Genomic DNA, 13,591 nt, shown 5'->3' with positions numbered 1-13,591 from the left:
ATGCGGGCTGGGCCGGGTGCGGTGGGATGCTGAGGGGAAAAGAGTGGTCTCTGTTTTGCAGGACGTGGATTCAGTTGAAGATTAAAGGTGTGTGTGTATTGATGAAATTTGTTTACTGCACAGGGGCCCACGGCTGCCTGACAGTTGAGATGAGCTTCGTATGAAAGTAGTTTGAGCAACATTTTCTTATACTGTCATATATAAAGATCTATCACCAAAAAGCATTTGTAAGCATTTAAGTTTGAACAGTTCATGAAAGAGGACAATGTATGATAAACAGGGAAAGCATGTAGACTATGAATATAGCACACAAAATGAACCATTTCAGCTTGGCCTGAACTCAGCTGAACTAAGCACAGGAATGGCCCATAGTAAAATGTGTGCTTAATGCAAAAAGCACACACACCAATCCCAACATGGTGGGTAGCAGGAACACTGTAGGCTGTGTATGCGACTCTCCGTTACTTCCGCACCATAAATGTGTGTTTGCTGTAAGAGGGAACAGGGAGAAAAGACGAATTCATGTCGGTGTTTATTTGAGCTTTGGCCAAATCCAACTTGGAGCGGCCGTGCTGGCGCGCACACTTCACCAAACCCCAGCTGCTCCTTTACCTCCAGACCCTCATACTACAGTAGGAGCGCGGGCACACACATATACCTACCCATATCAAGGTGTTTGTGTTACCCTGCCCACCGTCAGGTCCTCCCAAAACAGGTATTTCCCCTCCACACACACACGTGCACGCTCTCACTGGGACACAGGGGGCCGTCTGAGGGCTGAGGGAGTGAAGAACCTGCATTGATAACCTGCAGCTCACTACAGCTCAGTCTCACTCTGTGGCTGTCCCCATCACAGCAGCTCCATCTGCCCTGACTCTAGCACCATCTTGCCGTCATGACGACGCCTCTGCTTCTGCTGCTGCTCGGCCTCATGGGCGCTCAAGCCATGATTGACCAACGCACCGCTGCTGCCATGGGTAAGTCTATCACTATAACATACTCCATCTTTATCCTGGATAAAAATGTAGACACAATGCTCTCAGCCATCTTTAGTTTAGTTGTTAAAAATAGCCACAATTTGGAGAAAAATAAATGTAATAATAAAAATAATTTATGGTATTAATCTGGCTAGATTTGGACAATAATTACAGACCGTGGACAGTGTTCAAATCCAAATTTTTGCAGCTTGTGCTGTTTTATGTCTTATGGAGTAATCCTTCATATTTTGGAAGCCGTTAAAGCAGGGGTACTTCATTTTTTTCTGTTCAAACTGTGAATTTTTTATTTTTGGCCCAAACTTGCTTCTCGCTCTCACTTCTCAATTGTTCAAATTAATTATATGCACATTTCACACCTGTACACAGCTTTGAAAGTGGTAAAGTGTAGCAGTGGGGACCACCCCCAGAATAATGCACTAATTTATTCTAATTCAATCTTCCATAGGTCCATAAACATTTAGTTGAAGACGATGCAATAAGGTCTGTTTTTTGTAGAGGCAAAAATAAATGTACTCTACAATAACTCTAAGTCAGGTGCCCCAGCTTTAATATTCAGAGCAGTTTGACTTTTTTTCATAAATATGTAAGTATTTTTAGTTATTGTTTTTTCATGATAGAATGCGATTAAAATAAATTTAATCCATGCAACTAAATGAATTACTTTCTGAATCTATTGAATATCCAGTTCATATTTTTCTGCCAACATTTTACTTCCATTGAATGTGCTCGTAACCTAACCTGAACAGACTCTGCAGTCCAACCTCAGCAGCAGCAGTTTTAAGAACCTCTTTGATTCCACGCTCCTCCCATCCCTCCACTTCTCCTTTACAGTCACTGTGTCTCTCTCTGTACAGACCTGAGCTAAAATACCACCCCATTCATTCACGTTTGTGTTAAAATGCAGCCGCAGGCCTGTGTAAGACGCGGCCCACAGACCTGGTGTTCATCATTGACAGCAGCAGAAGCGTTCGTCCATCTGAGTTTGAACAAGTCAAGGTCTTTCTGGCCAAGGTCATTGAGGGTCTTGATGTCGGACCAAACGCCACCAGGGTTGGTGTTGTCAACTATGCCAGCCGTGTCAAGAACGAGGTACAAGCCTTTCAAATCATGTGCATGAGCTGCGTGAGAGTTGGAGAGGGACATACAGAAAGTGATTGCCTTTTTTGCAGGTGTCCTTGAAGACACACAAGACCAAAGCAGGCCTTGTTAAGGCTGTGACAAAGATTGAGCCGTTGTCCACTGGAACAATGACTGGTCTTTCCATCCAGTTTGCTCTCAATGTGGCCTTCAGTGAAGCTGAGGGAGCTCGTATTAAGTCCAATGAGATCAGCAAGGTCACACCAATTCTAAGTTATTTTCAAAGTGTTTCTCTCTCTTCTTGACTAACAACCTAATTTGTGCCTGTCACAGGTTGCTATCATCGTTACAGATGGGCGCCCCCAGGACAACGTCAAAGATGTGGCTCAGCGGGCTCGTGATGCAGGCATTGAGATCTTTGCTATTGGAGTAGGTCGTGTGGACATGAGCACACTGAAGCAGATGGCTAGCGAGCCCCTGGATGACCACGTCGACTATGTAGAGAGCTACAGTGTCATTGAGAAGCTCACCAAGAAGTTCCAGGAGGCCTTCTGTGGTAAGAGGAGGTTATTGAGGAAACCATGAGGAAGGAGTCACTGTGTCACAACAACTGAAAGTAAATAAATATGAGTGTACTGTAGGTCATCAGCTACATTAAAGAGCTATGTGTCTGGTGGCCTTCCTATTCTCAGGGTAAGGTGTGCCATTCTGTATGCAAGTTGTTTTCCTGCATTTGTCCTCTTACTTACAAGATTATTGATAAAATCTTCAGAGGATGCGGGTAGGAGCAACAAATAAAAGCGGCTCTTTATTAATTAGTCTCGCCATAAATCTAATAGGGGATACATTTTTTCCTGTAATTACAGAGTCATTGTGATTTATTAATTCTGTAATGAGATGTACCCTCTGGCACTCAGTGGCGGTGGCTCTAACTGCCGCCTGCCACTCACTCTGCAACAGTTACTGCAGATGATACGTCCAAGGGCACTGCTGCATGTTAGAGTGCTGTGAGCTGTGCCTCACATTCACAGTAGAAGCACTAAACTAGAAGTTTGATTCATAAGAGGCTTTTCTATTCTTTTCATAAGTTGTTTTAATGATCCACTGTTTTGCTGCACAATTGAAATACTGTACATTTTTATTGCTGGATATTATGAGGTAGATTATCTGCAGATCACAGCGGATCATTAAAATCTTTGCTAGATTCAAACTGACATAGTTTTATTTTCTCCTCCTAACCCCAAACATCACGGCCTGTCGGGTTATGTGTCTGCACACATTTTGTTGGTGTGTGTTCTGCATGCACACATAAACAGTGTCGGACCTGTGTGCCACTGGGGACCATGACTGTGAGCAGGTATGCATCAGCTCTCCTGGATCTTTCAAGTGTGCCTGCAAAGAGGGCTTTACCCTGATGGACGATGGTCGCAGCTGCAGTGGTGAGTGATCCTCTGTACTTCTGTTTCATGAGGTTTGTCTCATCGTTGTATATGTTGATGTCTATGTAATGCATCTATGTGCTCTGTAATGTGTGTCTGCAGCTTGCAGTAACGCAGCCACAGATGTGGTGTTTCTGATCGATGGCTCTAAGAGTGTCCGTCCTGAGAACTTTGAACTTGTGAAGAAATGGATTAACCAGATCATTGACAAACTGGATGTTTCTGACAGCAAGGCTCATGTGGGACTGGTGCAGTATTCCAGCGCAGTCAAACAGGCATGTGACTAAGTGATTCCTGATTATATTACCAACTTTTCTTTACTAACGTATCTCTCTCTACAGGAGTTTCCCCTGGGACGCTACAACAATAAGAAAGACCTGAAAGATGCTGTCAAGAAGATGGCATACATGGAGAGGGGAACAATGACAGGACAAGCCCTTCGTTTCTTGACTGACAGCAGCTTCAGCTTTATGTCCGGAGCCAGACCCGGAGTCACCAAGGTGGGCATTGTCTTTACTGATGGACGCAGCCAGGATTACATTGGAGAGGCAGCCAAGAAAGCCAAAGAGCTTGGTATGAGACACACAACATTGGCCTGTGGCCTCTTACTCTGGAAATGTCACACTTGAAGAAGCTAACCGTCTGTGCTGCAGGTATCAAGATGTATGCTGTTGGTGTGGGAAATGCTGTGGAGGATGAGCTCAAGGAGATTGCCTCTGAGCCCACTGGAGAACACTATTTCTACACAGCTGACTTTAAAACAATGACTCAGATCGGCAAAAAGCTCCAGATCAACATCTGTCAAGGTCAACAAGATGTTTCAAATAAATTACCTACATTTATTCATGAGAAAGACAGAAGTTGTATTTTATTTTTTGTTGTTGTCCCAACAGAGGAAGACCCTTGTGAATGTGACTCTCTCGTGAAGTTTCAAAAGAAAGTAGAAGATGCTCTACAGGCTTTAACAAAGAAATATATCCTTTATGCAATAACTAGTCTAATATTGTGATGTTTGAGCGCTTTATATATTAGTGCTATACATTCTGCTGTGGTCTTCCTTGACTAATGCCTCACTAGAGAGTATGTCAAAGAGGATCGCTCTGCTGGAGAACAAGATCGTCTGAGGCTGACATGTCGCACTCCTTTCACACTTTATTCTCTCTGTAATATAATGTAATGAGCCTGTTTGTCTGTACACCCTGACCTCTGATCCTTGCAATAGCTTGAGCTCACCCTAACCACCACCTCTGTGATATCACCTCCTCCAGCCTTGCTCTCCAGAGACACAAAAAGCCTGGTTGTCATGGGGACCACGCCTTCGAGTGAGTGTGCCCGCTCCGAAGGTCATCCTCCATAGCCAGTCTGTGTGTTTGTTAATAAAAGTCTTCCCTCATAGGGAAACGGTGATGGTACACTGAAAATGTGTTATAGTTGTTGCTACCTGTGTTCACGGAGTTGAGAGACTGGTCTCGTTCACTTCTTAGGGTTAACTTATAATATTTGATATTATATAAAAGGTGAAGTGAAGTTTTACCTGATCAGAGTGTTTTATGCACCTGTCCTCCTTTCTCAGTCATATTTGATTATGTTTTACCAATACATTTGCTGAAATAATATCCCTTATGACCTGACCCTTTGATTAGACAAAGCTCTGTGCCCCGCCAGCAACCCCATGAGGCCCCCACCTCCAGGTTAGGAACCACTGCGGTTCTTCAATAAGTTGGACTAATGACGTTTTTTTGTTTTTTTTTACCAACAAAACTTAATCACAAGAAAGAAAGAACAAATTAAATGAACTTTGATTAACAGTGTTATTCAATGAGCCTGTACATTGTTTGATACTTGGGGCAAATATAAACGCTTGACAGAGTGTGACGTCATGTTGACGTTGAAGTGTCTGAACATGAACAACCCGAAAGAAATTTGCAGCGCGCGCCGATCTTAAATCTATGGCTCCGATGCGAGATTGACATACTTTTTACATGATCCATCATTTCTGTAGATCCTGAGGTAAAACTAAAGAGGCTTTTCCATGTCTGTGCAGTTGTCCAGTGCTCTGTCGGAACAGTTTGATCACAGTGCTAACCTGAAGCAGAGCTCAGCTAGCTGCTAACGCCGACAGCAGAGTAGCTCAGGGACTGTCGGGGTCGATTCATTTGTGGACCTGATGACAGTGCGGACAACAAGTACGGGATGCGCTCGTTTTTCTTAAGTTGTGGATTAAACCACCCCATAAACAAGTGCAGAGAGTCAGGTGCGTTTAATACTTAAGCTAACAATCGCTAGCGGTGGTTCACAGATAAAGGAAGCCGAGTCACAGCACCCCGACACCGGCAGAGTTTGGGAACAGGACGATGGCCAGTGGGACCGCAGCGGGACTCTCCTCTCAGCGACCCAATGGAGAAAAGGCACCGAGACTTGCCACTGAACGGCTGTGTCGATACCAGTCCGAGTCAGAGACGGATATTGTGCCGACATCGAAGAGCTTATCTCGGCTGTGCAGCAGAGATGATGAGGAGCGGGCGGCAGCGCTGGAGCAGCTCACAGAGAGCGTCCTGATATGTTTGGGTTTGGACCGGCCTGGCTCGAACCGACTCAGCCAGAAAACGCTACTGCATCTGCTCCAGTTATCTCTGTCTTGTCCCCTACGAGAGGTCCGTGAACGGGCTACCGAGCTGCTGCGGGCTGCACAGGTAAGGCTTCGGACCACTTTCATCAGACAGGCTTCAATAGCCAGTAGTGTCAGAACTAGAGCTTTTTCAAATACCTTATCATTTTTTATGAATGTCTAACTCATTATTCCGATAACCCATGAGATAATTAGTCATTCTTATCAAAATTGACCCCAGTTCTCCGCCTGTTACTGTGTATTTCATCAGACATTGAACTGTAGCGCGAGAGGTGATGCAACCCTCCTGCTGCTGTGCATAAACAAGGCAGACACGCCCCCTCCTGGTGCCCCTGCACACCCGGCCCAGATCAGATCATGTTGTTTTCTCTCCTGAAGGACCTGTGAGCTACTTCTGGCGCACATTCCCTTTACTTATTTCTTAATGAGAAAATGCCTTTAGGAGTGGTTATCTCTGGCCCCACAGCAAATGTCGGTGAGTGTAACTTTGGGCATTTTTGTTAATGAGTTTCTCGGTTATGAAAGGGCGCTCTCCTGTTACATTAGGCTGAAGCTTTGCAGGTTTCTAGGCGTGGGAGCTGCGAGCAGGTCTATTTAAGTCGGGTTTATAACTTGGAATTTGTCACAACAGAGGCTACGTAATTGAATATTCCCCAGTACATGTTTGTAAAGGATGTTGTTTCACCTGGTGTTTTAGCTTCGATTCTGATGTTTGGAGCAAAAGGTTTTATTTGAATTATTGATATTGATTATGAAGTTTTATTTTCACCGCAGGAACAAGGTGTTGCAGTCCCTCGAGCTCTGGCTTCAGGTCCAAGTGCCTTTATACCAGCAAAACAGGTGCGTGGGCTATCTAAACGTAATTTCCTGTAGAATTTGGGGATGATGTTGTCCAAAAAAGGCACTAATACCTCATAAATTGTATTACAAAAATATGTTGATTTCTACATATTATTTGTATGCTGTGGTTCAGTGATTGCCTTGTATCACTAAACGTACACGGTTGCATTATATGAGAATCATTAGTCGCTCGCTTTAGCTATTTTTGGTGCTTGGACATTTAAATACAGACTCCAAACTAAACATTACAGTGTGAAAGATGGCCTTCTCACTGTAATTTTATTGTCTATCCTTCTGTATATTGAGTATGTTTTATGGATTGTTATGAGATTGCTGCAAGAAATTATGAAATTGTATTGTAATTGTATCAATTTCATCAACATTATATAATGCTGTTTTGAGTGTGTGGCCTTGTTTTGGCTTCTTTTTTAGATCTTAATGGAGGGGCTTGACCAGGACATTCTTATCGAGTCTTTCCTGTCTCTGGGTCGAGTGGACCACATCACAATGGTCATGGCTCTTCACCCGGCCTACCTTACCTGCTTCCTGAGGACCCAGCATGCTTTGCTGGAGATGGACGGGCCTTTGCCGCGCCACTGGATACATTACATTGCTGTTATGGTGAGGACACTGGGTCAACAATCTGTTCTGAACACACGTACGTGCAAAATGCAGAACTAAAGTAAACGAATGAGCGCAGCAGAATCGTGTCAGCAAAAAGTATGAATGTGTGATTAGTCATTCTTTTTCTGCTTTTCTAAACATTTGTGGTCTATTTAATTTGGTGTTTCAATCTCATGTTTTTATTTGTTTTTGTGTTTTTCTTTAGGATTTACTCTTGGGCTTATTAAACCTTTACTCTATCTATCACGCTGTATCTACATCGTCTGTGCTTTTAAAAATGTTTTCCCAATTTCTTGCCACCGCAGCCGTCATTTTGACACAGTTACCCTGACTATTTACAGGCTGCAGCTCGGCACCATTGCTCATATTTAGTCCAACAGCATAGCACAGGCTTCCTGGAGGCGGGAGGCGAGGAGAGCTGGCTCAGTGGCTTGGACCAAGCGCCGACCAAACTGCGCAGCCTTCAGACGCTCAACAAACTGATGGCACACAGGCCCTGGCTCATCACACAGCAGCACATCCAGGTCAGACACCCACACAAAAAAACATAGATACACTCGCGGTCCAAGACTCTGGTGCTCTTTTCATTACTGCTGTCAAACCAAAATACTCTCATATGCACAGCAATCAGGCATCACATTCGAGACACAGACGGCATTAGGAAAACCCTGATTATAACACATTTAGGGGACATTTTAGCCAAATGAAGAATATGTTTTCCAAATTCAAGAAAGACAAAGCCTTGACAACAGAAAACACACTTTTGCGAATGATAATTTTGGACAGTTCAGTTCATATTTTGTATACATAATTCTCTTTCTCCCATAGGCGCTGGTGTGTCCTGGCGCAGATCCTCGCTGGTCGTTGGCTGAGCTGATACACGCCGTAGTGGTGATGGCACAAGCTCATTCGCTTTGCTCCTTCGTGTGGGGCTGCGGTCTGCACCCCGAGCCTAACCACATCGGAGGCTTCACCTTCCAGCCTTCATCTCCCAGCCATGTCCCGCGAAGTCCGCACAGTCCCGCTCATGAGGACGGCCGGCAGGAGGTGCGTGTGCACTTAAACTAACATAAACAACGGCAAATATTTCAAGTATTCCATTATATATGACACAGTTTGACAGATATTTGCTCTCCTTCCTGTCACACCGGTTTAGTTATTACAAGCGCATAGCTGAGTGTGATGGTAAAAGAACAATGTGCTGTTGTTGATTAGCTGGTGGACGGAGCCATGGAAGTGGAGGTGCTGATGAAGAGGATGGTGGAGTTACAACAGCAGGAGGAAGAGTGCACCCAGGAGGAGATAATCACCCGCTTTGAGAGGGAGAGGAGTGAAAGCATTCCCACTGGTACATAATGATGTTTATCCATTGTCCCACATTTCTCTTAACCATTGTTTGTCTTTCACAAAGGCAAGGAAAGAATGAATTGGTAAAGTAGTAGTAAAGTAGAAGCATATTTGGTCAAATCTGTGATCTAGCTTAACAAGTAACTACTTTACCGTCATTTCCTTTCCGTAGTCCCTCTGGGGGTAATACAAGTGTTGATGGTATGATTGGGGGTCTTTCATCTCTCCCTGGTGTCTCTGGCCAGAAAACCACACTTGCACACTAATAGAATCACGAAGAGGGCAAAGCTAACTTCTGCTTTAAAGCAGTACTAAGTAACTCATGCCCCTAGAGGCCATAAGTGCCACTGCAGATGTCGTACCATGTTACGTTTTTTGACTCATTAATTGTCCGTGAGAGTAAATACTACACTGACAGAAGAGATAAAGGGAGAGAGGGATATTGTACATCCAATTACACAATGGAGATATTTTTTTTCAATGAAACTTGGCTGTAAATACTGTTTAAGTGGTGCTAGCCCGCAGTTAGCTTTGCCCGTTAGCCTGGTAGCTTCTTTGTGATTCCATTAGTGTGTATTGGTGGCTCCAAGTTGGAGCAGGGAAAGCTGCAAGTATGGTTTTCTGGCCGGAGACACCGGGGGGAAATGAAAGTCCCCCAATCATCCCATCAACACTTGTATTACCCCCAGAGGGACTACGAAAAGGATTTATTAAAGTAAACAAGTTATTTAGTTCTGCTTTAAGTCTCTAGAACAATTTAAATGTAAACAAATCTATAAATCCAGAAAATTATTGAGAAAAATGGAGCAACTGTTGTTAAATAGTGCCTTATATATCTTCAATGAACTATAATATAACTAACACGTTCTGTACATTTTCCGATGTCCCAGCTGTTGTCCGCGGCGCCCCTCCTGACCTGGTGCGGCGACTGGTGGAGGAACCAGAGTTCCGATATGAGGACTTTGCGCCCAGAGGGGAGCAGTCACCCACCACCATGAGAGCCCAGGTAAAGCATGGATTATGATCTGAAGATAAACATGGTGTGTGTACAAAGTTTAGTCGACCTTCTGCTGTGCAAACTGATGTATGAGCTCCAATGATTCATCTGTGTTATGAAGGATTATTCTTGGGAGGACCACGGCTATTCACTGGTCAACAGACTTCTGCCGGATATGGGGCAGCACTTGGACGAGAAGTTCCAGGTATTGTAATCATTTTAATGAAATAAAAAGCAAACCCACGGCTGGGCAATTGTGGAAAAATACTTATCACGATTATTTTCCACATATTGATCAATCTCAATTTTCGATTCAATTTAACTTTTTCATAATAAATTAGATACATCTTGCTGATTCATAAAATTAGATACATCTTTTATTCAAACCTCAACTCAAACAAAAACACATGCTTTCATCAAGTCTCATTCAGTCTCACACACAAAAGTCTTCCATTGTCTCGTCCACACTCCCAAACTAGGTACCGTTTGTGCCAAAGAAATGGCTGTAGACCTGTGGATTATAAAGTCCCATTATTGAGCAGAAATTTTGATTTCAATTAAATTTTGCTTTATTGCCCAGCCCTACCTTTCCCCATTGATGGGTATTCAATGTGTTTTTTTTTTTAGGAAACACATTGTTTTTCTCTTATTGCCCTTTTAACAATACAGCATGACTCAGGCAATTATGCTATGTGGCTAACGATATTTAAAAATTACCACGAGAAAAGAAAAAACAAGTGTCTCTGCATGCCATTGGGATGTATTCACTTTGAGGGTGACTCATGATTTAAATACTTGTGACGTCTTTATTTTGTAGGTTGTCAGTAACATGACCTACCACCGGATGGCGATGCATGAAGGTGTTGATACGTACACTTTGAGGAAGGCTCTGTGGAACTACATCCATTGTCTCTATGGCATTCGGTCAGGACTAAGCTTTACCATGAAGTCAGTTTGTTTTAGTCATACGTAACTAACCCAATTAAACAATTTGTCTCCACTGCAGATATGATGATTACGACTATGGCAGTGTGAACGTGTTACTGGAGCGCTCTCTGAAGCTGTTTGTAAAAACCATGGCCTGTCACCCCGAGCAGACCACGGCACGGATTTACCATAACTTCTGGAAACACTTCAGACACTCGGAAAAGGTACAGTAAACTAAGGGACGCCTCTGCAAAGTCTGTCAGAAACTTTTGTGTGATGTTTTTTTTGCCGTTTTCTTGTAGGTTCATGCAAATCTTATAGTGATGGAGGCCCGGCTACAGGCTGCTCTGCTCTACACCTTGCGAGCGATTACCCACTACATGAGATGACATATTCACACACTCGAAACCGGAAAAATATCCAAGGACAACTCCAACTTTGCAGATGCTGAGCCAGCTGAAATACCGCAGCACAAATGTGAGAAGTGTATGATTTGCACAAATGCTACACACTACAATGAATGTTTTTGAATGTTTGTATTTGCAGATCTTATTTTGTCAGTGTTAATTAATGATGCTGCTTTGTTACTTTTATTGCACTGAAGTTCTTCAGGTTTGGTTCAACCAGTCACGTTGGACGTATCATTCTGAAAATCTTGCACATCCTTAGTCAAACATATCAGTACAACGGGTCATATTCTTCTGCAATCTCGTATTTTTCTACACAATAAAGTGACTTTAGTAAAATGGGTTATTGTCGGTGTTTTATATTTTCTCTTCTCTGGAGATTCAAAGCAAAAAAAAAAAGAGTAAATCATGTTTTCACCTGCAAGATTTCTATGCATTTTTTTTTTCTTTTCAAATTTGTTTGAGCCACTGATCCATGGCTTTGTAAAGCTTTCAAAAACATAACTCCAGGTAAAGTATGAGGTAATGTTCAAATCATTGGCTTTAAATAGTTGAGACTATTATCCAGTTGGAAAGTAGAATGAAGCCCACCTTTCGGGGGGTTGCCTGTCTGGTCCAGTGGCTCGTAACAGTTTGAAAGTAAAAGGACCGTCCTACCTCAACAATCCCAGCTAACTAGTGCCAGTGCAGGCCCTCGGTGAATGAGTTCTGGAGGTTATTTCAAATGAGTCTTTTTAATCCACAAAGAGCCCATCCTATAGCGGAGACCGGGGCTATATCTCACACATTTTTTCTAGAGTTTGCAGCTCCTCAACAGAAAATCCCAGAGTCAAACTTGCATTAAATTAAAACTTGAACCCTTGACTTGAAGTATTCCTCGCTTTCTGTTTTCTGTCATATTGCGATAAATAGTTATTAACCATCAAACACAACCAAATCGACTATGACAATGTGCCCCATGTGCGGGGCAAGTTGTCACAATGCGTGGGATTGGTTGTCACTATTGTTTTAAATGGGAGTTTTTGATGAAATGAGATAAACTTTTGTAACATTTTTGCTTTTAGAGATAAAAGGACAATATATGTTTTAAAACAGGCGCAATGCAATGCCAGATGTGTTCATGTCAAAATGTATAATGTACAAATTCAATAAAATGACCAACAAAAGTGATCAGAAGGCGGGAGGCAGAAAGCTATTGTAGCTGTTGTTGGAAATATCAGATAAACCTTGGCATTTTGTTGTCTCAAATGTCATTCGTTCTTGCACCTTAAGCCACAACAGGACCACATTTTTTAGTTGTAGTTTTACACTTACAATCGCTAGTTTTAGTTTAATCTTATTTCTCTTGATCACTTCCTGCCTCCACATGATGTCACTGATGATGTAAGCAGCGAAGAGGATACTTTTTTCAATAAATGAACAATAATGAGCCTGACAGGACTGCAACCTCGGCTTACACTTGTATTGCACTTAACAAGCCCGTGTCACAAGTCTTTGCTACACTGTAGTCATTAGTCATTCACTCAGCACTTGGTGGTGGTAAGCTACTATTGTAGCCACAGCTGTCTGGGGCAGACTGTCCATTTAAAACGTGGCTATAATGTGTTGTTTATATCCTGATCTCCTATTATGTCAGTGCCCTCTGCTGGACACGTGTGGAATTCTTTCCTTTCTTTCTTTAAGCTGCCCCCTAGTGGCTGGAATGAGCATTCTGGTTATTTCTTTAAAACATCTCTTTAAAAATAACTCCGCGCAGGAATGGGCTAGACGCTAGAGACTTACTTTTTTTTCCTTTTCTTTTTTACATACTCAGGAATTTGTGCTCCACAAGTCAGGGGCCGGATTATTACAGAAATACCTCCATTGTGGGATTTCTCCATTGTATTCTCATTAAAATAACCCAAACATTAAAGTTTGGGAAAAGGCATAAAAACAACTCAAATGTTAAAGTGTCTTGTCCTCATGTTTTCAGTCAAAATTATTACTGGAAGTGAAATACCAATACATCAGTACCAGCGCACAGCGCCCTCTAGTGTGACTGTAAAACGCAATGTGACCCCGCGTGACAAATAGCCCCGGTCACCCCTACATTTTACCTGAGTCTTTTTTGCGCTTGTTGTAGTTACAGTGTCTCGCCACTAGATGTAGACAGAGACTTGGAGTGGGTCTCAAATATCCTCGGTTAATAACAGAAAAAGGAGGAAAAAAGGCCCTTGTTAACATAGTAAGCGCAGTTGAAGATAATTTGCTCATACTCACCGTTAAGATCATCTGGAGTCGTTTTGGCATTCTACTCCACGAGCACA

General features: G+C 42.9%; 2 protein-coding genes across 2 annotated transcripts; both read left to right on the top strand.

Moving 5' to 3' along the window:
• Positions 1 to 718: 718 nt before the first annotated feature.
• Positions 719 to 4,916, top strand: matn1 (matrilin 1). Its single transcript, XM_079571172.1, has 10 exons — positions 719 to 977; positions 1,903 to 2,087; positions 2,168 to 2,332; positions 2,409 to 2,631; positions 3,392 to 3,514; positions 3,617 to 3,789; positions 3,856 to 4,087; positions 4,168 to 4,320; positions 4,408 to 4,488; positions 4,589 to 4,916. The coding sequence occupies exons 1-10, from the start codon at positions 896 to 898 to the stop codon at positions 4,636 to 4,638; spliced, it is 1,467 nt and encodes a 488-aa protein (XP_079427298.1). The 5' UTR covers positions 719 to 895; the 3' UTR covers positions 4,639 to 4,916.
• Positions 4,917 to 5,411: 495 nt separating this feature from the next.
• On the top strand, positions 5,412 to 11,590 carry sesn2 (sestrin 2). Its single transcript, XM_079571155.1, has 11 exons — positions 5,412 to 6,207; positions 6,918 to 6,983; positions 7,416 to 7,604; positions 7,949 to 8,131; positions 8,436 to 8,654; positions 8,823 to 8,955; positions 9,845 to 9,960; positions 10,073 to 10,156; positions 10,769 to 10,875; positions 10,958 to 11,102; positions 11,181 to 11,590. Exons 1-11 carry the CDS (start codon positions 5,869 to 5,871, stop codon positions 11,265 to 11,267), a joined length of 1,668 nt encoding a protein of 555 aa, XP_079427281.1. The 5' UTR covers positions 5,412 to 5,868; the 3' UTR covers positions 11,268 to 11,590.
• The last annotated feature ends 2,001 nt before the right edge of the window (positions 11,591 to 13,591 follow it).

Source organism: Gobius niger, assembly GCF_951799975.1.
Source record: "Gobius niger genome assembly, chromosome: 14".
In the NCBI taxonomy this organism is placed as follows: domain Eukaryota; kingdom Metazoa; phylum Chordata; class Actinopteri; order Gobiiformes; family Gobiidae; genus Gobius; species Gobius niger.
This window is presented reverse-complemented; position numbering and strand designations above follow the sequence as displayed.

Bases quoted from the DNA above. Each gene is read 5' to 3' on its own strand.
- matn1 (XM_079571172.1), top strand. From the start codon at position 896: ATGACGACGCCTCTGCTTCTGCTGCTGCTCGGCCTCATGGGCGCTCAA. The intron at 978-1,902 runs GTAAGTCTATCA...GTTAAAATGCAG, and splicing joins ACGCACCGCTGCTGCCATGG to CCGCAGGCCTGTGTAAGACG. The intron at 2,088-2,167 runs GTACAAGCCTTT...CCTTTTTTGCAG, and splicing joins CCAGCCGTGTCAAGAACGAG to GTGTCCTTGAAGACACACAA.
- sesn2 (XM_079571155.1), top strand. From the start codon at position 5,869: ATGGCCAGTGGGACCGCAGCGGGACTCTCCTCTCAGCGACCCAATGGA. The intron at 8,956-9,844 runs GTACATAATGAT...CCGATGTCCCAG, and splicing joins GAGTGAAAGCATTCCCACTG to CTGTTGTCCGCGGCGCCCCT. The intron at 11,103-11,180 runs GTACAGTAAACT...GTTTTCTTGTAG, and splicing joins ACTTCAGACACTCGGAAAAG to GTTCATGCAAATCTTATAGT.